The 26,466-nt window shown below is 44.7% G+C and overlaps 1 protein-coding gene across 1 annotated transcript in view; it reads right to left on the bottom strand.

The window, feature by feature from the left end:
* Positions 1–8,642: 8,642 nt before the first annotated feature.
* Positions 8,643–26,466, bottom strand: part of ERICH6 (glutamate rich 6) — a gene marked incomplete at both ends in the record, with an annotated part of 80,192 nt that continues 62,368 nt past the window's right edge. Inside the window, 3 exons of the mRNA XM_079766345.1 lie at positions 8,643–8,906; positions 21,634–21,862; positions 24,405–24,560. Of these exons, the coding sequence (XP_079622471.1) occupies positions 8,643–8,906; positions 21,634–21,862; positions 24,405–24,560 (649 nt within the window). The remainder of the gene's footprint in view (positions 8,907–21,633; positions 21,863–24,404; positions 24,561–26,466) is intronic.

Genomic DNA, 26,466 nt, shown 5'->3' with positions numbered 1-26,466 from the left:
ATCATCCAGCATTGCAAGAATGTGGGTAGGAAATGCCTACGTTGTTCATTGTTAAACTCTGATCTGGTCTTGATTTCTGGAGAATTATGTAAGTATGGAGTTAAAAAACAAGAATAATGTTTGTGTTAAAGGAACGTTTGAATAAGGAGAAAACCTTTGATAAGGAGAAAAGAAATTTGTAAGTTCCCTCTTTGTGGCAGATTCCCTGTTCTGCTTTCAAGGCTCAGTTGAAGCCTCTGCTGACTCAGAATTGTGGCTTCTCCCCAATACTAGTCACTGCTTCAAATGGCCTTTCTCTGTCTGCTTGCCTGCTTCTCACTAGTCTTTAAAAAAAGGAAAAAAGAACAATTGCAGGTATTAAAAATATACAAAAAAATAATTACCTTCCTCAGTGCCCACCCCTTGTAAACCTCTCTCCATCACATGCACCTACAGTTCGAAGCACCTGTCAGGAGTTTGACGGCATTCCCATGCTTGCTTTATATAGTTCCTGCATAGGCATGTCTAACTAACTGATACAAGGGATTGTTTTGCATGTTTTAAAACTTCATATAAATAGAAAAATACTGAACGTGTTTCTCTGCCCTTTTGATGTTCTTATTTAAAGTGAAAATATTTTTGAGGGTTGTTCATATTGATTCAGCTCATGTCTTTCCATTGCTATATGGAACTCCGCTGTATGTATAAACCATGTCTTAGTCAATCAGACTCTTCTAACAAAGTTCCACAGGCTGGCAGCTTATAAACAACAGAAATTTATTTCTCGAAGTTCTGGAGGCTGGAAGTCTGAGGGTAAGGTGCCAGCATGGCCGGGTTCTGGTGAGAACCCTTTTCTAGGTTGCAGACTGCTAAGCTCTCCTTGTATCCTCACGTGGAGGAAAGAGTGGGCCTCTTCTCATAAGGGCACTAATCCCATTCTTTTTTTTTTTAAACTTTATTATTTTTTTAAAATTTTTAAATAAATCTTTATTGTTCAGATTATTACAATTGTTTCTCCTTTTTCCCCCCCATATCTCCCCACCACCCGGTTCCCACCCCCCCTTTGCCTTTACCTCCCCCCCCCCCCCGTTGTCCTTATCCATAGGTGTATGATTTTTGTCCAGTCTCTTCACGTACCCCCCACACAGACACCCCTTTCCCCCTGAGCATTATCAATCCACTCCCATTCTATGCCTCTGATTCTATTATGTTCACCAGTTTATTCTGTTCCTCAGATTTTTAATTCACTTGATTTTTAGGATCACTTGTTGATAGATATGTATTTGTTGTTCATAATTTTTATCTTTACTTTTTTCTTCTTTTTCCTCTTTTTAAAGAATACCTTTCAGCATTTCATTTAATACTGGTTTGGTGGTGATGAACTCCTTTAGCTTTTTCTTATCTGTGAAGCTCTTTATCTGCCCTTCAATTCTGAATGATAACTTTGCTGGGTAGAGTAGTCTTGTTTGTAGGTTCTTGCTATTCATCACTTTGAATATTTCTTGCTATTCCCGTCTGGCCTGCATAGTTTCTGTTGAGAAATCAGCTGACAGTCGTATGGGTGCTCCCTTGTAGGTAACTAACTGTTTTTCTCTTGCTGCTTGTAAGATTCTCTCTTTGTCTTTTGCCCTTGGCATTTTGATTATCTGGCTTTCTCCTATGTGGCCAGCCTCACCTGGTACCACACTCCCCCTCATTCACAGTGGCCTTCTTACTATTACTGGAACATGCTTGCAAAGTTATTTCCACTCTTTCCCAACTCATTGTATGACTGGTTTCTTCTCAACCTTTACATATTGGCCCCTCCAGGAGGTCTTCTCTGACCACATAACATAGTTTCCCAACTTACCCCATGGCACCATTCATCCACATTACTCTCTTTGGTTTTATCATTGCACTAGAAGCCCGGTGCATGAAATTCGTGCACGGCGGGGGGTTGTCCCTCAGCCCAGCCTGTACCCTCTCCAATCTGGGACTCCTGGAGGGATGTCCGACTGCCCGTTTAGGCCCGATCCCAGTGGGATCGGGCCTAAACGGGCAGTCGGACATCCCTCTCACAATCCAGGACTGCTGGCTCCCAACTGCTTGCCTGCCTGCCTTCCTGATTGCCCCTAACCGCTTCTGCCTGCCAGCCTGATCACCCCCTAACCACTCCGCTGCCAGCCTGGTTGATGCTTAACTGCTCCCCTGCCAGCCTGTTTGCCCCCAACTTCCCTCCTCTGCCAGCCTGGTCACCCCTAACTGCCCTCTCCTGCAGGGTTGATCACTTCCAACTGCCCTCCCTTGCAGGCCGGGTCCCTCCCAACTGCCCTCTCCTGCTGGCCATCTTGTGGTGGCCATCTTGTGTCCACATGGGGGCAGGATCTTTGACCACATGGGGGCAGCTATATTGTGTGTTGCAGTGATGATCAATCTGTATATTACTCTTTTATTAGATAGGATAGAGGCCTGGTGCATGGGTGGGGGCCAGCTGGTTTGCCCTGAAGGGTGTCACAGATAAGGATGGGGGTTCCCTTGGGGTGTGGGGCGGCCTGAGCGAGGGGCCTGTGGTGGTTTGCAGGCCAGCCACGCCCCCTGGCAACCCAAGCGGAGGCCCTGGTATCTGGAATTTATTTTCCTTCTACAATTGAAACTTTGTAGCCTGGGGTGGCAGCCATTTCTGGGGCGGCAGCCATTTCTGTGGCAGTTAATTCACCTTCTACAATTGAAACTTTGTAGCCTTAAGCGGGTGAGCCCGGCCAGGGTGTGCGGAAAGCTTTGCTTCCCCTGTTGCCGCCAGCAACCCTGGCCTGCTCTCTCAAGCTCCATTCTGTTGCCATTTGTTTGAATTTGTTTACCTTCTATAATTGAAACTTTGTAGCTTGAGTGGAGGCTTAGGCCTGCAACGGCTATGGAAAGCTTGGCTTGCTCTGTTACCTGGGAAACCTTGCTCTCTGTGGCTGTAGCCATCTTGGATTGGGGTTAATTTGCATACTCGCCCTGATTGACTGGTGGGCGTGGCTTGGCTGGTGGGCGTGGCTTATGTAGCAGAGTGATGGTTAATTTGCATATTACCATTTTATTAGGATTTATTACAATCTGAAATTATTTACTTCCTTTTTTCTCTCACTGGAAGATAAACACCATGAGGGCATGTCTAATGACTTGCATGTGCTAAATTTTAATTTAATTTATTATTTTTTTCATTTTCATTTTCTAAAAAATTAAATCTTTATTGTTGAAAGTATTACATACTAGAGGCCCGGTACATGAAAATTCATGCACTTGAGGGGGGGTCCCTCAGCCCAGCCTGCCCCCTCTCACAGTCCAGGAGCCCTCAGGGGTGGGAGGCAACTAGTGATCAGGGGAAGGCGATGCCCCCATCACACCTGTGCTGCTGCCACTGCCAGCAGCACAAGCCTCGGCTGGGCAGCTGACATCCGAGGCAAAGAACTCATACAACTCAACACCAAAATAAACAAGCAATCTAATTAAGAAATGAGCAGAGGACCTTAATAGACTCTTCTCCTAAGAGGCCATTATGAAAAGAGATATGCAAATTAAAATCATAATGAAATATCACCTCACACCTGTCAGAATGGCTATCATCAATAAACCAATAAACAACAAGTGTTGGTGAGGATGTGGAGAAAAGGGAACCCTAGTACACTGCTGGTGAGACTGTAGACTGGTGCAGCTTCTGTGGAGAACAATATATAGGTTCCTCAAGAAATTAAAAATGGAACTGCCTATGACCCAGTGATTCCACTTCTAGGTATATATCTGAGGAAACCAAGAACACTAAATTAAAAGAATATACGCACCCCTATATTCATTGCAGCATTATTTATGACTAGAGGCCTGGTGCACGAATTCATGCACGGGTGGGGTCCCAAGGGGGGTGGGGGGCCAGGATGCAATCGGCCTTCCAGGCTGGTGGTGGGACGCCCTTGCCGGCCCGGGATCCAGATCCATCCGTTGACATTCATGCTGGTTGTCGGGAGCCACCTGGCGGCCACTTTTATATTGTTTCTTCCTGAGGAGCGTGTAAATGCCCGAGGCTGGTGGTGCTGCTGGAATTGTGCTGGCAGCACTGGTCCTTCAGTGCCTGGCCCGTTCTCTGGAGATTGGACCTGCAGGACTACTGAGGGAGTGAGTGGCTGCTGCTGGGCTGGTGGGCTGCCTGGACGAGTGCACTCCTGCTGCGGGAGCACACTGACCACCAGGGGGCAGCTCCTGCATTGAGTGTCTGCCCCCTGGTGGTCAGTGCGCTTCGTAGTGACTGGTTGATGGGTCATTCCAGTCATTCCAGTTGTTTGGTGGTAATGGCTGCTTAGGCTTCTATATATAGACTAGGGGCCCAGTGCATGAATTTGTGCACCTTGAAAGGAAATGTGGGCTGCAAGGCTGCCGTGAGCACAGAGGCGGGTCTCGGCCCATCTCCGTGACCCCGCCCAGCCCCTCCTGCCCCGGCTTTCGGTCCCCTGTCTGCTGGCAGCCCCACTCCTGCCATCGCTGCCACTGCTCCCACATGCTGATGATGCCTGCCCCGCTCGCACCCGCTGATGGTGCGGAGGGATTGGGGCCAGCGCCAGCAGTGCATGTGAGCGGTGGCTGCTGCCCCGATCCTCTCTCAGGAGCAGGGGGAGGTAGAGAAGTCCTCAGGGGCGATCGGTGCCAATGCCAGGTGCTGGCAGCAGGTGCAAGTGGCAGCTTTGGAGCCGGCCACGGATGCGAGCGGGGCTGGTGCCAGCAGCATGTGCAAGAGGCAGCCGCCGACCCCGATCGCCCCTCAGGAGCAAGGGGAGGTGGAGAAACTTGGAGGGGCGATTGGGCCCAGCAGCCGCCACTCACACCTGATAATGGCACTGAGTGACTGGGGCCGGTGCTGGGCACTGGCAGCATCTGTGAGAAGCAGCTCCAGCTCTGGCAGCGGGTGCGAGCGTGGCCAGCGCTGGCAGCAGGTGCCAGCACCAGGTGGGACTGCAGTGCGTGGGAGCAAAGACTTTTCAGTAACTATTAGAGGTTTGCCCCGATGACAGTGACCGGTGCCCCACCTTGGTCTGGCACCCTTGCTCACCTGCTCCACCATCCCACCATGGCCAATGCCCGCCATGTTCTGCACCCACCCCTTGGTGGTCAGCGCATGTCATAGCGACTGGTTGTTCAGTTGTTCCGCCATTTAGTCTATTTGCATATTAGGGTTTTATATATATAGATAGCCAAGCTATGGAAGCAACCCAAGTATCCATCAATAGACCAGTGGATAAATAAGAGGTGATATACACTGAGTGGCCAGATTATTATGATCTCTGAATGCATAATAATATGGCCACTCAGTGTATATCCTATATAATAAAAGGCTAATATGCAAATTGTCCCCTCGACCAGGAGTTTGACCAGCAGGCAGGCCGGCCAACCGCCCATGTTCCCTCCCCTGACCAGGCTGGCCAAACCCCCACCCATGCACGAATTCATGCACTGGGCCTTTAAAACACACACACACACACACACACACACACACACACACACACACACACTGAGTGGCCAGATTATTATGCATGCAGAGATCATAATAATCTGGCCACTCAGTGTATATACATATATATTACAAAATAGAAACAGACTCATTGATCAGACTGATGATTGACAGAGGGGAAGGAGGGATGTTGAAAAAGGTGAAGGGATTAAGATCTACAGGTTGGTAGTCACAAAATAGTTATAGGGATGTAAAGTATAGTATAGAGAATATAGTCAATAATCCTATCTAATAAAAGAGTAATATGCAAATTAACTGTACCTCCACACACCCACAAGCCACATCCACCAGCCAATCAGGAGCGAGTATGCAAATTAACCCAACCAAGATGGCTGCGGCCACTGAGAGAGCAGGAGGCTTGGGTTTCCGTGGCAATGGAGTAAGCCAAGCTTTCTACCTGCCCTGGCCTGCCTTGGCCTCCGCTTAAGGCTACAAAGTTTCAATTGTAGAAGATAAATAAATCCCAGATACCAGGGCCTCCGCTTGGGTCGCCGGGGGTGTGGCCGGCCTGCAAACCACCACAGACCTCTCGCCCAGGCCACCCCATGCCCCAAGGGAACCCCACCCTGATCTGGGACACCCTTAAGGGCAAACCAGCCGGCCCCCACCCATGCATCAGGCCTCTATCGTATCCAAGAAAAGAGTAATATGCAAATTGACCATCACTCCAACACACAAGATGGCTGCCCCCATGTGGTCAAAGATGGCTGCCCCCATGTGGACATAAGATGGCCACCACAAGATGGCCAGCAGGGGAGGGCAGTTGGGAGGGACCAGGCCTGCAAGGGAGGGCAGTTTTGGGCGATCAGGCCAGCAGGGGAGGGCAGTTGGGGTGGACCCAGGCCTGCAGGGGAGAGCAGTTGTGGGGGACCAGGCCTGCAGGGGAGGACAGTTAGGGGTGACCAGGCCTGCAAGGGAGGGCAGTTAGGGGCAAACAGGCTGGCAGAGGAGCAGTTAGGCATCAATCAGGCTGGCAGGGGAGTGGTTAGGGGGTAATCAGGCTGGCAGGCAGAAGCGGTTAGGGGCAATCAGGAAGGCAGGCAAGCAGTTGGGAGCCAGCAGTCCTGGATTGTGAGAGGGACGTCCGACTGCCCGTTTAGGCCCGTCAGACATCCCTCAAGGGGTCCCAGATTGGAGAGGGTGCAAGCTGGGCTGAGGGACACCCCCCCCCATGCACGAATTTCGTGCACTGGGCCTCTAGTATTGTAATAACTGTGTATGGTGTCAGATGGGTACTTGAAATATCAAGGGATTACTTTGTAAAGTATATAATTGTCTAACCACTATGCTGGACATCTGAAACTACTACTGTAAAAAAAAAATGTCATCTCATTATTTTGCCTATGTCCAATTAATCAAGGCGTTATTCAGTATCTACTATGGGCTTTACACCCATAAAATAGCTTTTACTAATGTACAAGAACAGATTCAGTTGAGGTTTTGCTGTGACTGTTACTTGTACTTTATGTGCTATTTTTCAGAGATATGCTTATATATATTAGCTCAATTAATTTAATATTTCTATCTTACTTGAAACTAAAATTTCCCTCATCACTGAAAAGGAAGAGGCAAAAGTCAAAAATAGAAAAGAGAGATTTAGTCTTGATCCAGACATGAGTCTGGTAACCTCTTTTTTCACAAAGACAGCAGGGGAGATTAGCAAGTTTAGAAATGAAAAAATAATAAAATCAAACCTTCACTGTTAACAGAGTTCTTATAAAGCAAGCTAACTAAAGGCAACAACAACATAAAAGATGGCAAATGGCTTAATGCCAAGAATTAGGCCCCATCTCCCAGCGGTTCAGCTCCTTCCTTGTTGGTTCCTACTTCCTACTGCACAGCACTCAGCCTTCCCAGAAATACCCCATTCTTATACTTACTCCTTTACCTTCCTTTCCCAACGTGCACTTCCTCAGGTGGCTCTTTGTAGGAAAACAATAGGGTTTAGTACTTCACACTAAGTGGTGAGTGGTTGATAGGCTTAATCCCTCTTGTGCATTTAGCACCAAATTTGGAATTCACTATAAGGAATGGCCCCTCAAACTACATTTCTCCCTCTCCCAGAGAACAGGGTGTTGGGCAAAAAAGGAGCAGGGGATTAAGAATTACAAACTTCCAGTTATAATGTAAGTCATGGGGATATACTGTAAAGCATAGGGAATAAAGTTAATAATAATCACTATCTATGGTGACAAATGGTTGCTAGGCTTATTGTGGTGATCACGTTGTAAGGTAAGTTAATGTTGAATCACTATGTTGTACACCTGAAACTAATATAATATTGTATGTCAACTACAATAAAAAAATAAATAAATAAGGTTGAATAATAGCTTTAGGCCATTCCACTCTAATAAAACTGTTACAACATTTACAAGAAAAGAACAGGGAACTGAGAAGCCCGGGAAGTTCAGAAAGGCAGGGTGCAGGTGCTCCAAGGACATCCCGCTCTCAACTCTTTGTTGTTCTCTGAAGCAACTTCGTCATTGAGCAGAAGACACTGTGCTGGGCTGTCCTTGCAGACTCAGCAGCACCCCACCCTTCCCTTGGAGGGGAAATGCGCAATGTTCTAAAACCCTTTGCCAGCAGTTCCAGTTATGATTCCCCAGCAAGAGGCACCTGCCTGAGGTCTGCCAGATGAGAGAGAAGCAGGCCCCCATTCACCCCTGGCCGGAGGGCGGAGGATCAGGTCGGTGGCCGGTTAATTTATTGTTGGTCACACTCCCTAATGGAGGGGCAGCTCTTCCAGGAGCGCTCCCGCCACCCTCACGTCCTTGCTGTTAGCTTCCTGAGACCCTCTCGCTTCCAGATTTCCTGGAAGCCAGTGGGGTTTTTCTTGACCTTCACTTCCCCAGCCTTCAGGATGGTTTTGGAAACGTCTGACCCCTCCCTGTTTTCTGTTTCCCCCGATAGAACTCTAGTTGACACGGACACTTTTACTGATTTGCTCATCCTCCGATGTCCCGAAAGTGAGACTGTTTTCCCATACCAAGAATATAAACCAGTGATGACTCAGGATGTGTTCTAAATTTATAATAAAGCCAATTTCTTGGTCTTTCCTAGTCATGTTATATACTCTTCTTGAAATCTCCTGCACCCCTCCTTAAAAAAAAGTCAATGAAACAAATGAAAGCACCATCATACTTAGTTAAATTTTTTTATTTATTAGAGCCGCTATTGTTGTTTTGGTGTCTTTCCTTACACTGGAATTGTGACAAAGGGCCATTAATTTTACAGAAAGTGAAGAAAGGTAGGAAGGTTGCTTTAATTTTTCCCAAACCTGGCCAGAGGGAAAATTCACACATCCTTCAAGTTTATGAAACAGGCGTCGAATCCTTATTAAAATGGCCAGCAGAAGAAGGTCATCGCCGTTCACGTATTGGAGAACTGGAATCTCCTCGGGTTTTGTCAGCTGTTCAGCAAAGGGAGAGAGAAGGGAAGCTGAGGACCCAGAATGGGAAGGTGCCTGTGGGCCCAAGGAGGTGGGGAGGCTGGTGGCGGCACTAATTTGGGGTTGGATTCCCTTGAGTCTAATTATCTGTTGACTCAAGGGAATCCAATATATATATTAGCTCAGTTAATTTAATATTACTCCAGGGTGTTACTCTGACCTGGACGAGGAATGGGCTGCAATGCTGCGGAGACTTGAGAGACTCAAGCAGGCCAGAGCAAACAGAATTTGGACACTTTCAAATGCTTACAATTTATTCAAATAATTTGACCAGCATAAATTGAGGGGAGCACAAAGATGCTGAACCCTGTACCTTCCCTGGGAAACACCAAGTTGGGGAGAGCATTGTGAGCGCTGGCCTGGAGGCTTGGAGGACACTGAGGGCAGCCCTCCTCAGAGGAGGGAGCACCCAGCGGGGTTTTGAAGAAGGACTGGGATGATTACAACTCCTTTCCTTCTCCTAAAGGTGCCCTCCCTCCAGGAGGCCATTCCACAGTAACCTTCCTTGGCCTCTGCTCTCCCCACTTCCTCACAGCCTTTGGTGATTCAGGCTGGTGTCTCTGTGCAGCTGCAGGGAAGGCGAATGGGTCTGCTCCACAGCCTTGCATGAGGAGCTTCCAGGCTGCAGCTCCCAGGGGTGGGGGTTCAGTGGGCAGGCTAACCAGAAGCTAAACCACTACCCTCTGCAAGCTGAGTGACCACTTACTTGCAAAAGACACCAAGCAGATGCTAACTAAAGAAAGCAGGTGTAGAAATTTAACATCACAGTATTGTTCTGCATTTTCACCCCTCCCCCCACGAAATGAAAGGAAGGAGGAGAGGAAGGGAGGGAAGGAGGAAGGTGTATGAGATGGTGAGTAACAAGAATTGATCAGCATTTTTAACTTCCCTTCAATTCCAAGTCTCATAAAATGACAAAACTTTTTTAGAGAACAAATCAATAATGGTTCTAGAAAATAGGAAAAACTTTCATCATCAGAAATAACCTTGAGGAATTCCTAAACATAAAAAAGCAGATGGGACCATATCTAGAGTGATAAATGACCAACTGAAACCACTAACCCAAAACACACCCTTTCTGAGCTCCAAGTGAACAGAAATGAGAAGCGGGAGGGGCCCTGAGGTAAGTGTGAGGACGTCAGTTGGGAGGTAGCCCTCGTCCTCTCCTCTGTGTTGAGCCCCACTTGGGGCTGAGAGCCTGGCATGGGACTAGCCTTCGAAGCCTCAGCGGCACATGCCACTTCTCCACAGTTATCAGAAGCAAACTTCAGTGAGCAGAACATGGAGGAAAGCAGGGATTCTCAAACAAAAATGAACGCAAACCAACAATCACCAAACACCTGAGGAAATTTGAGGCCATGACAGAGAGGCGCCAGGTTTACCTGTTAGAGATGCTTGTATTCAAGGACACAGAATTAGGAGCCAGAGGGAGATTATATATAAGAAAATATTGGCTATCTATATTTTCTGAAGGCCTTGAGAGTATTGTTGTCAAGGAAAAGAAATAGCTAGAGAACCTCGAAGTTAATTCTATTTATATAAAAAAGATAGTTAACAGTAACCATTAAAATAAAATGTATTAAAAGATTGGTTCTGTTAGGTTGAGGAAAGCAACAAAATCCATCTTGATGCTTTTTATAAGAGACACATCCACCTCAAAACTAGGTTAAAAGGTTGAAAGTCCAAGGATGGAAACAATGCACCAAGCAGATGCTAACTAAAGAAAGCAGGTGTAGAAATTTAACATCAGATGGAATAGTGTTTAAGCCAAAGACCACTAAAAGAGAAATTGCAAATAATACACCTTGATATTAAAATATTTGTCAAAAAACCCCTCCAACATCCCTCACTGATACACTGAGTCAAATAATAGGCATAGCTGAAGAGCAAATAAGTGAGGTGGAAGCTGGCACAGGGGTAAGGGGCACAACTCACCAGGAAGAGTGTCAACATCTTTAATTTCATAACCATAGAGTTTCAAAATATACAAAGAAAAATCTGGTAGAAATAGTGGGAAAAATATGCTCTGTGTGGCTCAGCTGGTTGGGCATTGTCCCATGCACAAAAAGTTTGCTGGTTCAAATCCAGGTCAGGGCACATGCCTAGGTTTCGGGCTCAATCCCTGGTAACATCATTGATGGAACCATTAATGATGAGAGAGAATCATTGATTGGCTGCCTCCTGCACGCTCCCTACTGGGGATGGAGCCCACAACCTGGGCATGTGCCCTTGACTGGGATCGAACCTAGGACTCTTCAGGCCAAAGTAGAGCACTAGATATTAGAACTTGTGGCACAGGGCCAAAGAGGCATTCAGAGTGACAGGGTGGAGGTGGGGATGTGGTGCTGTTGATTAGATGGGATGGGTCAGAAACCTGAAGGAAGTGAGGCAGCAGCTATGTGCTAAATGTGGGAGCAACATTTTAGGCTGAAGGAATAGTAAGTGCAAAAGCTCTGTGGCAGGCACATGCCTGGGATTGTCTAGGAACAGCAAAAAGGAGTAGGTGAGTGATAAGAGGGCATATTGAAATAAGAAGTCCAGGTCAGGTACAGTATTTTATAGGACCTTGGCTTACTCTGAATAGGATTAGAAGCCACTGGATAGTTTTGACCAGACTTATGTTTTCCAAGTATCACTACAATTATTATGTTGGAATAGACTTTAGGAAGACCTGAAGCAGGGAGATTCATTAGGAGGCTACTATAATCATCGAAGCAAGAGATAGATTAGATATGAGAGGCAGACAAGAGAGATAGATTGGAGGATGTGAGAAGTCTTAGAGTCTGGACATAGGGTTTATAGGACTTGAAGATAATAGAAGTGGGGCTATGAAACATAAAGGAGGGTAACTAGTTCCAAGTCTTTTGTCTGAGTGAATGTATTGCCTTTTTTTGGAAATGGAGAAGATGGAGGGTGGAGTGAGCTTTCAAGTCGAATTTTGCTAAGTAAAGTATTTAATGTTCTCGTAGGCACCGAATAGAGGTGCAGGTTTGGAATCAGAGATTTGCAAATGTTAAGTTCATGGGAGATCCCCCTAGAGACAAAACAAAAAGGCTATCAGCATGTAGAGATATTTAAGGACAGCAGACTCAAAGACATCAAGAGAAGCCCAAGGTAAGCCCTGGAAGCCCTCAATATTTGGGGAAAAAAGAAGTGAAGAAAGCCAACAAAGAATATGAGAAGGAAGCAAAATCAAGGGAGAGTAGTGACCTGGAAGCAATGGAGGACAAAGTGAGCAACAGTGTGTGTGTGTGTGAATTGCTAAGAGGTCATTAGATTTAGCATAAATTAACTAGAGTACATAGGAAATATTATAAGTAACATTTAAAAATAAAATGGACAAGTATGCTGGGAAATTCAGACATGGGAAAACCTTTAGTACTTGTTAATTGGAAAACAAAAATAAATTGAAGCCCTAACAATATAATCTGTATAGTTTAATCCAATTTTTATTTTAAAAAGATGTATGTATGTATCAATCCAAGATGGCAGCCGATGGGATGGCAGGCTGCAAGATAGTGTGTGAGTGCAAGGAGAGTACGTAGATGTGCAGGGAGTGTCTGTATTTTGAGTGAGGGACAGTTATATTCCACAGGACAGTTGGGGACTGGTGAACCAGGCTCCCCTGGCAGGGCAGCCTCTACTACTGCTGAAATCTCTCCCAGAGCAGCCAGCTCTGCCACAGAGACTGCACCATCTTAAAGGAGAGAGTGGCTGAGATCGGAAGCCCAGTCTTATCTTCAACTGGGGAGACCTCGGATACCTCCCAGGACCCTACAACCACAACACCCAGGGACCAACTGCCTCAGCTGTGAACCCACAACACTGAGAATCCAGCCTCCCGACCACAGGCACCTAAAAAGTTTGTCCAGGGGGAGACAAGGTGGTGGCCAAATATGCAGATGGGTCCTGTGCCTTCTCACAGAGAAGATAGAAAGAACAGCTGAATCGGATAACAACCAGCCAGAATTGGTGAATTAAACACAGCTGGTGAGGCAATCCGTGGACAGAAAGGTCAGAGATTGCCTAGAGAGAGTCAATGCAGAAGAGAGAGCTACATAACCAGACACCCTGAGAGGAGTGAACACAGGGAGACAAAGAAACAGCCCCCATACAAAAGAAAAGAGGAATCACTGAAAAAGGAAGTAAACAAAATGGAAGCAAGCAATATGTCAGAGAAAGAATTCAGAGCAATGGTCAAAAGGATGCTGAAAAGGATGGAAAACAAATCCAACAATATGTGTAAGAACCAAGAGGAAATGAAGAACCCAGAAGAAATGAAGAATGACATCACTGCAATAAAGAACGCAATAGAAAGCATCAACAGTAGACAAAAAGAAGTGGAGGACCGCATCAGTGAGCTAGAAGACAAGGTAGAAAAAAATACCCAAGCAGAGCAGCAACTGGAAAAAAAAACTTAAAAGACAGGAGGAGAGCCTAAGGGAACTTTGGGAAAACACAAAATGAAACAACATCTGAATAATAGGGGTACCAGAAGGAGAGGAAACTGAGCAATGATTAGAATACCTGTTTGAAGAAATAGTGACAGAAAACTTCCCTGATATTGGAAAGAAAAAACTCACATAAGTCCAAGAAGCTCACAGAGCCCCAAACAAGATGAACTCAAAAAAGCTGACACCAATGCACATTATAATTAAATTGACAAACACCAACAACAAAGCAAGAATCTTAAAGGCTGCCAGGAAGACACTAAGTTACCTACAAGGGATCTCCCATCAGACTATTGACTGATTTCTTAACAAAAACACATCAGGACATAAAGGAATGAAATGAAATATATGAAGTCATGCAAAGCAAGGGTCTTAATCCAAGAATACTGTACCCAGCAAGGCTATCAATCAAAGTTGTGGGTGAAATCAGGAGCTTCAAGACAAAAAAGGACAAAGAGAGTTTATTACCACCAAACCAGCAATGCAAGAAATGCTAAAGGGTCAGCTGTAAAAAGAAGAAACGGGAAGGGAAGAAGGAACACAGGCATAAAGAATAAAAATGGCAACAAACAAGTACCTATCAATAATAACTTTAAATGTAAATGGATTAAATACTCCAATCAATAGACATAGGGTAGCTGAATGGGTAAGAAAGCATGACCCATATATCTGCTGTCTACAGGAAACCCACCTCAGAACAAAGGACTCACACAGACTGATGGTGAAGAAATGGAAAAAGGTTTTTTAGGTGAATGGAAATGAAAAAAGAAAAAAAGATGGAGTAGCAATACTTATATCTGACAAATTAGATCTCAAAGTGAAGGCTGTAATAAGTGATAAGGAAGGCCACTTCATAATACTAAAGGGAACAATTCAACAAGATATAACTCTAGTAAACATATATGCACCCATTACAGGAGCACCCAAATACATTAAAAAAAACAAAACAAAACAACTTCTGGAGGATATCAAGGGAGAGATTGACAGCAATATAATCATAGTAGGGGACTTTAATACCCCACTATCACCATTGGATAAATCCTCTAAACAAAAAATCAGCAAAGAAACAGCAATCCTAAATGACTCACTAGATCAGATGGAATTAATTGACATCTTCAGAACATTCCACCCCAAAACCACAGAATATACATTCTTCTCAAGTGCACATGAGACATTTTCAAAGGTAGACCACATATTGGGACACAGGCAAAGTCTCTTCAAATTTAAGAAGATAGAAATCATATCAAGCATCTTCTCAGATCACAATGGCATAAAATTAGAAATCAACTACAATAAAATCAATGGAAAAAAATCAAACACCTGCAGGCTAAATAGCATGCTATTAAACAATGATTGGGTTACCAGAGAGATCAAAGAAGAAATAAAAAGCATCATGGCAACACATGACAATGAAAACACAACAATTCAAAATCTATGGGACACAATAAAAGCCATCTTGAGAGGGAAATTCATAGCTCTACAGGCCTACCTCAAAAAACAAGGAAAAATGGTAATAAATTATCTAACCCTACAACTTAAAGAGTTAGAAAGAGAGCAACAAGAAAAGCCCAGTGTAAGCAGAAGGAAGGAAATAATAAAGATCAGAGCAGAAATAAATGACATAGAGACCAAAAAACAATACAAAAGATCAACAAAACCAAGAGCTGGTTCTTTGAAAGGATAAACAAGATCGATGAACCTCTACCCAGGCTCACCAAGAAGCAAAGAGAGAGAACCCAAATAAACAAAATCAGAAATGAAAGAGGTGAAGTAACAACTGATCCCACAGAAATACAAAAGATTATGAAAAAATACTATGAACAACTCTACTCCAACAAAATGGACAACCTAGATGAAATGGACATATTCTTAGAAAAATACAAGCTGCCAGAACTCAATCAGGAAGAATAAAAAACCCTGAATAGGCCAGTAACTACCAAAGAAATTGAAGCAGTGACCAAAAATCTTCCAGCAAACAAAAGCCCTGGTCTGGATGGCTTTACAGGGGAGTTTTACCAAGCAGTCAGAGAAGAACTAAAACTTATTCTCCTCAGACTATTCCAAAAAATTCAAGAGGAAGGCACACTTCCAAGCTCTTTCAATGAAACCAGCATTACCCTAATCCCAAAACCAGATGAAGACATGACACACAAAAAAAGAGAACTACAGGCCAATATCCTTGGTGAACATAGATGCTAAAATCCCCGACAAAATTCTAGCAAATCAGATTCAGCATTAAATTAGAAAGATCATACACCATGACCAAGTGGAATTTATTCTGGGGATGCAAGGATGGTATAATATCAGCAAATCAATAAATGTGATACATCACAGAAAACAAATTGAGAGACAAAAATTACATAATCATATCAATCAATACAGACAAAACGTTTGACAAAATCCAACACCCTTTCTTGATAAAAACTCTCAGCAAAGTGGGAATAGAGGGATCATACCTCAACATAATAAAAGCCTTATATGACAAACTTACAGCCAATATCATATTCAATGGGCAGAAAAGAAACTCATTTCCCCTAAATGGGAACAAGACAGGGATGCCCACTTTCACCGCTCCTGTTCGATATAGTACTGGAAGTGCTAGCCATAGTGATCAGACAAGAAGAAAAAATAAAAGGCACCCACATTGGAAAAGAAGAAGTAAAACTCTCCTTATTTGCAGATGACAGGATACTATACATAGAAAACCCCAAAGACTCCATCAAAAAACTACTAGATCTAATAAATGAATTTGGCAATGTAGCAGGATACAAAATTTACACCCAGAAATCTATGGCCTTTTTATACACCAATAATGAACTCACAGAAAGTGAAACGAAAAAAACAATCCCATTTACCTTTGCAACAAAAAAAATTAAGATACCTAGGAATAAACTTAACTAAGGAGGTAAAAGAGCTGTACTCGGAAAACTACAGGACATTGAAAAAAGAGATAGATGAAGACATAAACAAACAGAATAATATACCATGTTCATGGATTGGTAGAATCAACATCATTAAAATGTCCATACTACCCAAAACAATCTATAGATTCAATGCAATCCCCATTAAAATACCAATGGCATATTTCAAAGAGCTAGAACAAACTCTCCAAAAATTCATCTGGAATAAAAAAAGACCCCGAATAGCTACAGCAATCCTGAGAAAGAAGAACAAAGTTGGAGGGATCACAATACCAGATATCAAGCTATATTACAAAGCCATGGTTCTCAAAACTGCCTGGTACTGGCACAAGAACAGACATATAGACCAATGGAACTGAACACAGAACCCAGAAATCGACCCAAGCCATTATGCTCAATTAATATTTGACAAAAAAGACAAGAGCATACAATGGAGTCAAGACATTCTTTTCAATAAATGGTGCTAGGAAATTTAGTCAGATACATGCAAAAAAATGAAACTAGATTACCAACTTACACCATACACAAAAACACACTCAAAATGGCTAAAGGACTTAAATGTAAGACGGGAAATCATAACAATCCTACAAGACTCCATGGGCAGCAAAATAGCAGACATATGTCGTAGCAATATCTTTACCGACACAGCTCCTAGGGCAATGGAGACTAAGGAGAAAATAAACAAATGGGACTACATCAAAATAAAAAGCTTCTGCACAGCAAAAGAAACCATCAACACAACAACAAGAAAGCCCACTGTATGGGAGAACATATTTGCCAATGCTATTTCAGATAAGGGTTTAATCTCTAAAATTTACAGAGAACTCATACAACTTAACAAAAGGAAGAGAAACGATCCAATAAAAAAAAAGGGCAAAGGACCTAATTAGACACTTTTTGAAAGAGGTCATACAGAAGGCTGAGAGACATATGAAAACATGCTCAAAATCACTAATCATCTGAGAGATGCAAGTCAAAATAACAATGAGATACCATCTCACACCTGTCAGAATGGCTATCATCAACAAACGACAAGTGCTGGTGAGGATGTGGAGAAAAAGGAATCCTCATGCACTGCTGGTGGGAATGCAGACTGGTGCAGCCACTGTGGAAGACAGTATGGAGTTTCCTCCAAAAGTTAACAATGGAACTCCCATTTGACTCAGAAACACCAATCAGAGAGGATATATGCACCCCTACGTTCATAGCAGCACAATTTACAATAGCTAAGATTTGGAAACAACCTCAGTGCCAATCAGCAGATGAGTGGATTAAAAAACTGTGGTACATCTACACAATGGAATACTATGCTGCGGTAAAAAAGAAAGAGTTCTTACCATTTGCAACAGCATGGATGGAACTGGAGAGCATTATGCTAAGTAAAATAAGCCAGTCAGAGAAAGATAAATATCACATGATCTCACTTTTATGTGGGATATAATGATCAACATAATATGATGAACAAAAATAGATCCAGAGACAAATGGCAGAGGAGGTAGGGAGGGGCGGTTAGAGAGCAACCAAAGGACTTGTATGCATGCATATTAGCATAACCAATGGACACAGACACTGGGGCCATGGGGGCTTGCCTGGGGTGGGAATGGCTGGATAGCGGGGGGTCAATCAGGGAAAAAGGAGACATATGTAAAACTTTAGACAATAAATAATCATAATAATAAAGAGCTAATATGCCAATGGTCGGGATGCCGTAATGTGTAACAACCCATCACAGGAGGCTGCCTGTGCATTTGCAGCGGGGTGTTGTTCCGGAGATGGGGTGGAAGTGGGGAGGTGCCCGGAGGAGGCGGGACCATCCCATGCCGGGGAGGGCAGGGTTGAGAGCCCGTAGCATCCCCCTCACCAGTCCTTCCTCACCCTCCACTGGCACTCAGAGTGCCCTGCCGCCCACCTGCCGGGGGAAGGAGCACAGTGCAGCAGGCAGAAGGCTTCCACACTCTCCTCTGGCGCCATGATGGGGCGGAGCTGCTGTGTTGCTCTGGAGACGGGGCAGAAGTGCGGAGGTGCCAGAGAAGGCGGGACCAGCCCAAGGCAACTAGAGGGACTGAGGGTAAGGCTCAAAGTGGCCAGAGAAGGCCAGAGGGGTCGGGGGCTGGGCAGGCACGCTGGAGCTCTCCGTGGAGAGGTTCGGGTGTCAAGGCAGGGTGGTGGGTGGGTGGGCAGGGCCACGCAACTTCATGTGCTGGGCTCCTAGTACATATATCAGAGATGTATGTAAGTAATTTGTAAATGCATAGAAAAGAGAAATACACACCAAATTTTGGGTTATGGTTACCTTTGGGAAAGGGATTAGAATAGCAGAAAGGATAAAAAGAAAATCTCATTTTTAAACTTTGTATATTGCTATATTATTTGAATCTTCAAATATGAGAATGTATTCACATGTTCCATTTGTATTTTTTAAAAATCCAAAGACAGGCTGATCATGAGGACAATGAGAAAAGTAAAAACTTTAACACCAAATTTTTTCTTTTGCATCAAAGTGACTGTTTTTCTGATTAAAATTTATTTCTAAACAGGGAGAGGAGAGTGAGCACATTTTGCACATTTTTAAAAATAAATATACTAGAGGCCCAGTGCACAAAATTCATGCACGGGAGGCAGGTGTCCCTCAGCCCGGCCTGTGCCCTCTCACAGTCTGGGACCCCTCGCTCCTTACTGCCTGCCTGCTTGCTGCTCATTACCCCTCAGCTCGCTGCTCCTTAGTGCTGCTGCGAAGGCTCCTGCCACCACCACTGCACTTGCCAGCCTTGAGCCGGCTTCTGGCTGAGCGACGCTCCCTGACCACCAGGGGGCAGCTCCTATGTTGAGTGTCTGCCCCTGGTGGTCAGTTCATAGCTACCAGTCATTCCACCATTCTGTCGATTTGCATAGTAGCGTTTTATTATATACTAGCATTCCCGTTGCAGGAAAAATCCTGCAATAGGGTTTCCTGCTGCACTCTACCCTGCCCCGCCTGCTCTCCTTCCTTCTCCCCCAGCCCTGCCTCTGCTCCTCCCTTCTCCTCCGCCCCCCCCCCCCCCCGGACTTGCTTGCTTCTCCACAGCTTTGCTCCCTTCTGAAGCTCTTGGCTTCTTTCTACATTGTCTTGATATGCAAATTAGCCGCCATCTTGGTTGGGGTAATTTGCATACTCATCCTGATTGGCTGGTGGGCGTGGCTTGGGCATAGCAAAGGCGCTGTCAATTTGCATATTTGTCTTTTATTAGGTAGGATGATTGTACCAAATGTACAAGGCTATATTGTAAATTTCTATGTCTGGACCCTGAATAGCCACTTGCAGTAGCCAGACTGGTTAAATGCAGCTAGGATAATTGATAGCAATTGTAGATGCTTTCTTTCTGTTGTCTGAATCTGAAGTCCCCCTTCTGTTTGTGTTTATGAGATATTCCTGCCTGGGATGAATATTGAGGTCATACTTCCACTTAATTAAAAGTATAAACTTTAGAGGTTAAAGACACCTTAGAAGTTGGAGCAGTCTCTTCCTTTAATAATTGATGAAACAAAGGTCAGAGTTAAAGGGACTTGTTCAAAGCCACACAGTATATATGCTGCATAAGTATATAGACACACAGATCTGTATCTATTTCTACACCTGTGTATATATTTCAGCTTTATTTTTATTATTTTTTTATTTTATTGATTTTTCACAGAGAGGAAGAGAGAGGGATAGAGAGTTAGAAACATCGATGAGAGAGAAACATCCATCAGCTGCCTCCTGCACACTCCCTACTGGGGATGTGCCCGCAACCAAGGTACATGCCCTTGACCGGAATCGAACCTGGGACCTTTCAGTCCGCAGGCCGACGCTCTATCCACTGAGCCAAACCGGTTTCGGCTATTTCAGCTTTATTGAAGTATAACTGTTAAATTCTACATCTATCTTGAGTTGTCACTGACTGATGCCAAGCACCACGCATAGTACTTTACATTCTTATTGAATCTTCACCACAATTGATATGGTAGGAATTATTATCCCCATTTTATAGATGAGGTGTGGAGGACAGACCCATGAGCTAGACGTGGGCCAGACAGAAATTGCTTCCCCTAAACCCTCAGGGAGTGACTGTAATAGACACTTTCCTTCTGACCTAAACAGAATCTCTGCCTTAAGCTCCATGGTGTGCATGTTCTGGCATGACCCTTGTCCTCACCTGGGCACACATGTAAGGCATTTTCCTTTACCTGGGATGGGTCCAGGGCCAGTGCCCCATCCCTCCTGCCTTGTTCTGTTAATTCTTTGGTGCCTGTCAAGCAGTGTGGAGGATACCCACTTCATCTGCCCAAGATGTAAGTTTCCTTTAATAAACTCTTTAATTGCCAGACTGGAGTGGCCTGCCTCTTTCTTCAGCTCCTTCCTGCCCATCACTCAAGAAGGCAGATTTCCAGACTTGGGGCTTTCCCCTGGGTCTGTGTGTACTAACACGAGGGAATTGAAGTTCAAATTTACCCACTTAGCTAAATGGCAGAGTTGAGGTTTGAAACTACATCAAATGTAACCTGAAGTCCATGTTCTTAACCATTGAACTGTATTGCCAGTTTCTGAGAGTGCCTCTGGGCCATGCCCTGGGTGGGGTAGAGGAATCAGTAAAACAGAGACTCTGTAATTCAGGATGTCTCATCCCATAGGAAGGGCAGCCATGAGGGCAATTAAAGGAGCGCGGTTCAGCAAGCACAGAGACAGAGGTGAGCACAGCCAGAGAAGAACATGACTGAGCCTCACTCAGCCAAGGGCTAGGCAGTATGGAAGTATCTCCAAGGATGAGGGGCTGATGATTGGTCTTGAACAGTGTTAGAATCCAGGTCTCCTGACTTAGCTCAGGGCTTTCTACTAGAGCACAGAGAGAAGCAAATGCAATCCTAAAACCAAACCCCAAACCAGCACTATGCACTCACAGAGGAAACACTCAGTAAATGATGCTTGGATCCAAGTCTGAATTAGAAGCAATTTCTGAGGATGAAGAAACAATGAATAAGACTGCCCCAACTCCATTTGAAACTTTCACTACTTGTTTTTTCATTGAATTCCAAAATTCTTAGTGAACAGTAGATTATACACAAGTATAATCCTCCTATATAATAAAAGGCTAATATGCAAATTGTCCCCTTGACCAGGAGTTCAACCGGGGGGTGGGGCTGGCCCACCAACTGCCTGAAGCCCCTCCCCTTCAATTGGGGCAGGCTGGCCGGACTCCACCCATGCACGAATTCATGTACCGGGCCTCTAGTTTATCAATAATAACACTAACAAAAGTTATTTTACTCTTACTATTTAACTATTTTTAAAAATGTACCTACCTCCACTTTGGTTCCGACACTGATTCTTGCCTGCTGACCCATTGCTAGGAAAGTGATTGAAATTTTGTCTTGTTCTAAGATGCGAATTCCAACATAATGGTTCAAAGCCAGAAAGACGGGTTTAAAAGAAACAACGGGCGAGGAAGTGACAGAATTTGACCAATTCCAAGCTCTTACTCTATTGCCAGCTTGATCTGAATATTGACCTCCAAAGACATTGATGTAAACCCTGGGCAGAAAGGAAATTAATAATCACAAACAGAAACATTATAATTCAACTCTGAAATTTGACCTGACATTTGCAAACTGAGGGGAGTAGTAGTTTATGCTAGCCAATAGCATGCAAATGGTGGAAAAATCCCAGGTGATCCTAGGAGTGATAAGACCGTGACTGAATGCTATACTAATATAAAGTACTGGGTTTAATTCAAGACCTACTAATATACCATAATGGGTCTAATGATGGGACCAGGATGGTAAAGGGATCTGGAAAATGATGTGCTGGAAGAAAGATGAAGTGGAAGGTTTAATCTGGACAAGAAGAAATACAGGGGAACAGGGTTTACCTGAAAGCCAGGAGAAGACCAGTGCTTAGATTTTCCCCATGGCAAAATGAAGATTGGGGGTGTAAATTTTGAGGAAGGCCAAATTGACCTCAGTACAAGAGAGCTGTTTTCTAACAGCATCTGGCACCTGGGAGCCAGGAGTCTAAGGAGGCCTCTTGCCAGGGTGGGGGTGGGCAGGAGAGCTCAAGGGACATCCCTGAGGCACTGTGGTGGAGAAGAGCTCTGTGACAGAGCAGAAGGTGAACTTAGACCAGCCAGGCTCTCCTGTCTCTTAGCACCATCACTAATGCACATTTTACTACAGTCTGAAAGCTAGTGGCACTGATGACGTCTGTTCTACTCAGTTACCTCCTTATGCTCTCTCACCTCCTTCCAAATTGGATCTCCACGCCTTTCTTGAGGAGACAGAATATGTAGAGTTCTGAGTGCTTAGAAAGTTGGCTTAATTTGATAATGAATTATTTCTTTAAAAACTAGATGAATTGGCCATAAAGACCCCCTAAGTAAAATCTCTAACATCTTATTTCCCCAGAATTGACTAGTGGCAGTAATCTAATAGCAAAAGTACAAATGAGAAATTGAGATGGTTATCTTATTGTATCTGGGAAGTAGGATACAAAATTATCCATATAAATTATTTATTTAATAAACATTCTTGAATCTAGACCATGTACAGATACATACTATGTAAAGGCAAAGATTCAGGGTGTGCTTTCAAGCATCTTCAGTCCAGTAGGGGAGATGGGCTTGTTTCACAAGAGGCAGTGAGAAGGGGTTCGGAGTGTATCAAGGAATCATGCCAGAGGGCCCAGGAGTTGAGCTGGTGGGTCAGAGGGCTTCACTGGCAAGGAAAAAGTCCTAGAAACTAATGAATACCTGGTGACAATTAATATAGTGCCCCACCAAACATAATATAGAGTTGCTGTTGAACCCTGAAGTAGAAGTTCTCCAATATACATGGGGATAATGCATTGACTACAGCTTTGGACTAAAATCACAAATAGCTTTCTGTGTCCTAACTCTCTCAAGTTCTGACAGTGTCCAAGCTTTGTCAATTACTGGCAAAATTTCTCAGGATGAGACTGTTATCCCTTTAAATCATTTAAAGGGAGAGAATATCTCTTTCTGAAAACCTCAAAAAGTTTAAATTGTATTTGAAGTTAGAACCTGAATTTCACTTGTTCAGGTTAAATGAAATAACATAAAGTCAGAGTACAGAGTACATGAGTTAGTAGATCAAAATGGGATCAGGATCTTAGTTTCTCTAGAGATTTTGTTTGTATGCTATTCTTGTTAGTTGTGGCTATAGGATGCTTACTAGTTAGAAACATAGGGTGTCCCAAAAAATGTATACACACACTTTGAATAATTATAAAGACAGTGTTTATTAAAATACATTTAATTTTCAAAATCGAGCTATCAGCTGTTAAAGTCTATATATCTCAAACAATAACAGTGCATTGTAGCACCTGTCCATCGTAAATTATTTCCATAGATGAAGCAGTATAATAGTATTAGGGCAAAGGCTCTAGAGAGACTGTCTGAGTTCATATTCCATACCCCTAATGTAATTTACATAGAGATTTTTATAACATTGAAATTATATACTTAATATTTTCTTTTCATTTATAGAAAGGATATGATGAAAAAAAACCCAAATAAAAATAATATTAAAAAGAAGAAAAAAGAAAGAAGCAAGCAAAAAGAATATGATGAGCTTTGTTATACAAAGTTGCCTAGGATTTTTCCAGAGAAGCATACGAAAAGGCATAAATCAAATGGTTCTATGAGTTAAACATAACTATCTAAAGACCATTAACTTAAATAACATTTCTTAAAGCCATTTTTATCATTTTAAAGAAAAAAATAACACTTATAGTTATTAGATGAATAAGTTCTGGGATCGAATGTATAGCATAGTAATTATACTTAATAATACTATGTTACATATGTGAAAGTTGGTAACAAAGTATGTCTTACGTGTTCTCAATACACACAAAAAAGGTAATTAGGTGGCATGATGCATGTGTTAACTAATGCTATGGTGGTAATCATTTTGAAATTTTTAAGTATATCAAACCAATGATGTTGTACACCTTTAACTTACACAATGTTATATGTCAATTATATCTCAATAAAGTTGGAAAAATAAAATTTCACAAACCCAGAAAGCACAATGGTAGCAGGAGGAAACTAGAAGCCTACCAGACATTTCCATTGGGGTGATAGCAGGAACTTCGGCCAGAAGAGTCCAGCACTGCCAGGATCGCAGGGTGAGTGGGTATGTCTTCTTGGACTATGCAAGTGAAACCATGGGTCTTGTTGGGCACGCGGATGATGGCTAGGTTTCCAGATGGGTAGCTGAGATCAGATAAGGTCATTGTTCTAATGGTCCCTGGCTATGCTGTGAATAAATTCAATTTATGAGAAAGACCTTTAAAATGGAAAGCATTCCCAAAACAGGAGATACTGTTTTCATTTTAAAATGTTATGCTTTTTATGTGAATCAAATCTCTCTATGTAAAAGCCTAAGCGGCCGTTATAGCGGAATGACTGCAATGACCAGAATGACCGGTCGCTATGATGCGCACAGACCACCAGGGGGCAGATGCTCAATGCAGGAGCTTCCCCCAGCCCGCAGGCCCTGATGGCTGATGGGGCCTCCCCGCACTGGCAGGCCGCTGGGCTGGGACGGGAACCGGGGGTGGGTGATGGTGGTGGACATGGCCCCTTTCCCAGGAGGGCCGAGGGCTGGCTCCCTACTTGGGGGCAGCGGCCAACCTCCCAGGTCCCTCCCCCTCACTCTCCCCCTGGCTGGCAGGCCCCATGGGCCCGCCTGCTGCAGTGGTGGCCCCTCCCCCTGGCCATCCCCCTGGTCCCTCCCCCTCCCCCCTCTGCTGGCAGGTCCTGATGGCTGCATAGGGGCTGGCCCTGGGCTGGGAAGGGGAACCAGGGGTGGGTGGCCATGGCCATGGGTGGTGAGGGAAGGGGGGGCAGGGGGCAGGGGGCAGGGAGGCAGGGAACCTTGCAGTGGTGGCAGCCAGGGAAGGAGGAGGGGGGAATCTGATAGGTCCTGATCCCTAGCCAGGCCTAGGGACCCCACCCATGTATGAATTTCATGCACCAGGCCTCTAGTAAGACACAAAAAAACCTCAACATAATACTAGAAAATAGAATCTGGCATCACATAAAAAGGATCATGTACGACGACAAAATGGAGTTTACCCCAAAATGCAAGGTTGGTTTAATATTTGAAAATCAATTAATGAAATATATAATACTGATAGGATAAAGAGCAAATAATAAAACCTAATAATGAGTATTTTCCCTTTAAGATCAGGAACTAAAATATCCACTCTCCCCATTTCTATTCAACATGACACTGGAGGTTTTGTTCTTGTTTTTGTTTTTTTGCAGAACAAGGCTTCAGTTGGCAAAAGCAGCTGGAAGAGGTTGGGAAGAAACAAGCATCGCATATTTAGAAACACGGAGACCCCGAAGGGCGGACAGGGCACACCCAGGACGGATGGATGCTGTGGGATGTGCTGAAGGGTGGGGCGGGGCGGGCCCCAGCGGGCCCAGAGGGCCTCCACGTGGTTGGCCGGCAGCATCCCCGTGTCACCGGTGCGCTCCACGTCCCGTACCCCCGCCGTCATCAATCTGCCGCAGCTGACGATGGTGTCCCGGTCCTGAAGGAGACCTCACCCTTGTCCGAGGCTGTAGTCTCCGACGGCCCCGCCGGGGGGCTGCGCTGTGTGGAGCCTGGGGTGCAGGCTCCTTGCAGCCCCACGGGTGGGGCCAGCTGCTGCTGCGGGAGCCGCTGGTGACCTGGGCGCTGGGGGGTGATGAGGCTGCTGCTGCGGGAGCCGCTGGTGACCTGGGCGCTGGGGGGTGTGATGAGGCTGCTGCTCCTGGGGTCTCCGGAGCTGGCGGTGTCCTGGGGCTCTCGCTCGGGCTCCAAGCCCCCACCCGCTCTGGGGCGTGTGCGGCTCTCCTGAAACTTGCCGGTATTTTATATCCTGCTCTGGCCCGGGGTCTGCTTGACTCCCGGGAGTTGGGGTGTCTGCCACCGCTGAAGCCCTTAGACCCGGTCCTCCTGGAGCTCCTGCTGGTGGCACACTGACTCCGGAGCGCGCTCCGCGGTTTGAGGCGGGGGTTCCGGGGTGCCAGCCACCCGGGGAGGACTGCTGGGGTAGGGCGTCTGGCAGCCCCTGTAGCTCTTCACGTGGAGTGGCACCTTGCAGGTCTCGCAATGGAAGCATGCTCT

Source organism: Cnephaeus nilssonii (assembly GCF_951640355.1).
Source record: "Cnephaeus nilssonii genome assembly, chromosome: 3".
Lineage (NCBI taxonomy): Eukaryota > Metazoa > Chordata > Mammalia > Chiroptera > Vespertilionidae > Cnephaeus > Cnephaeus nilssonii.
The sequence above is the reverse complement of the archived record's forward strand: the minus strand, read 5'-3'. Positions and strand labels throughout refer to the sequence as shown.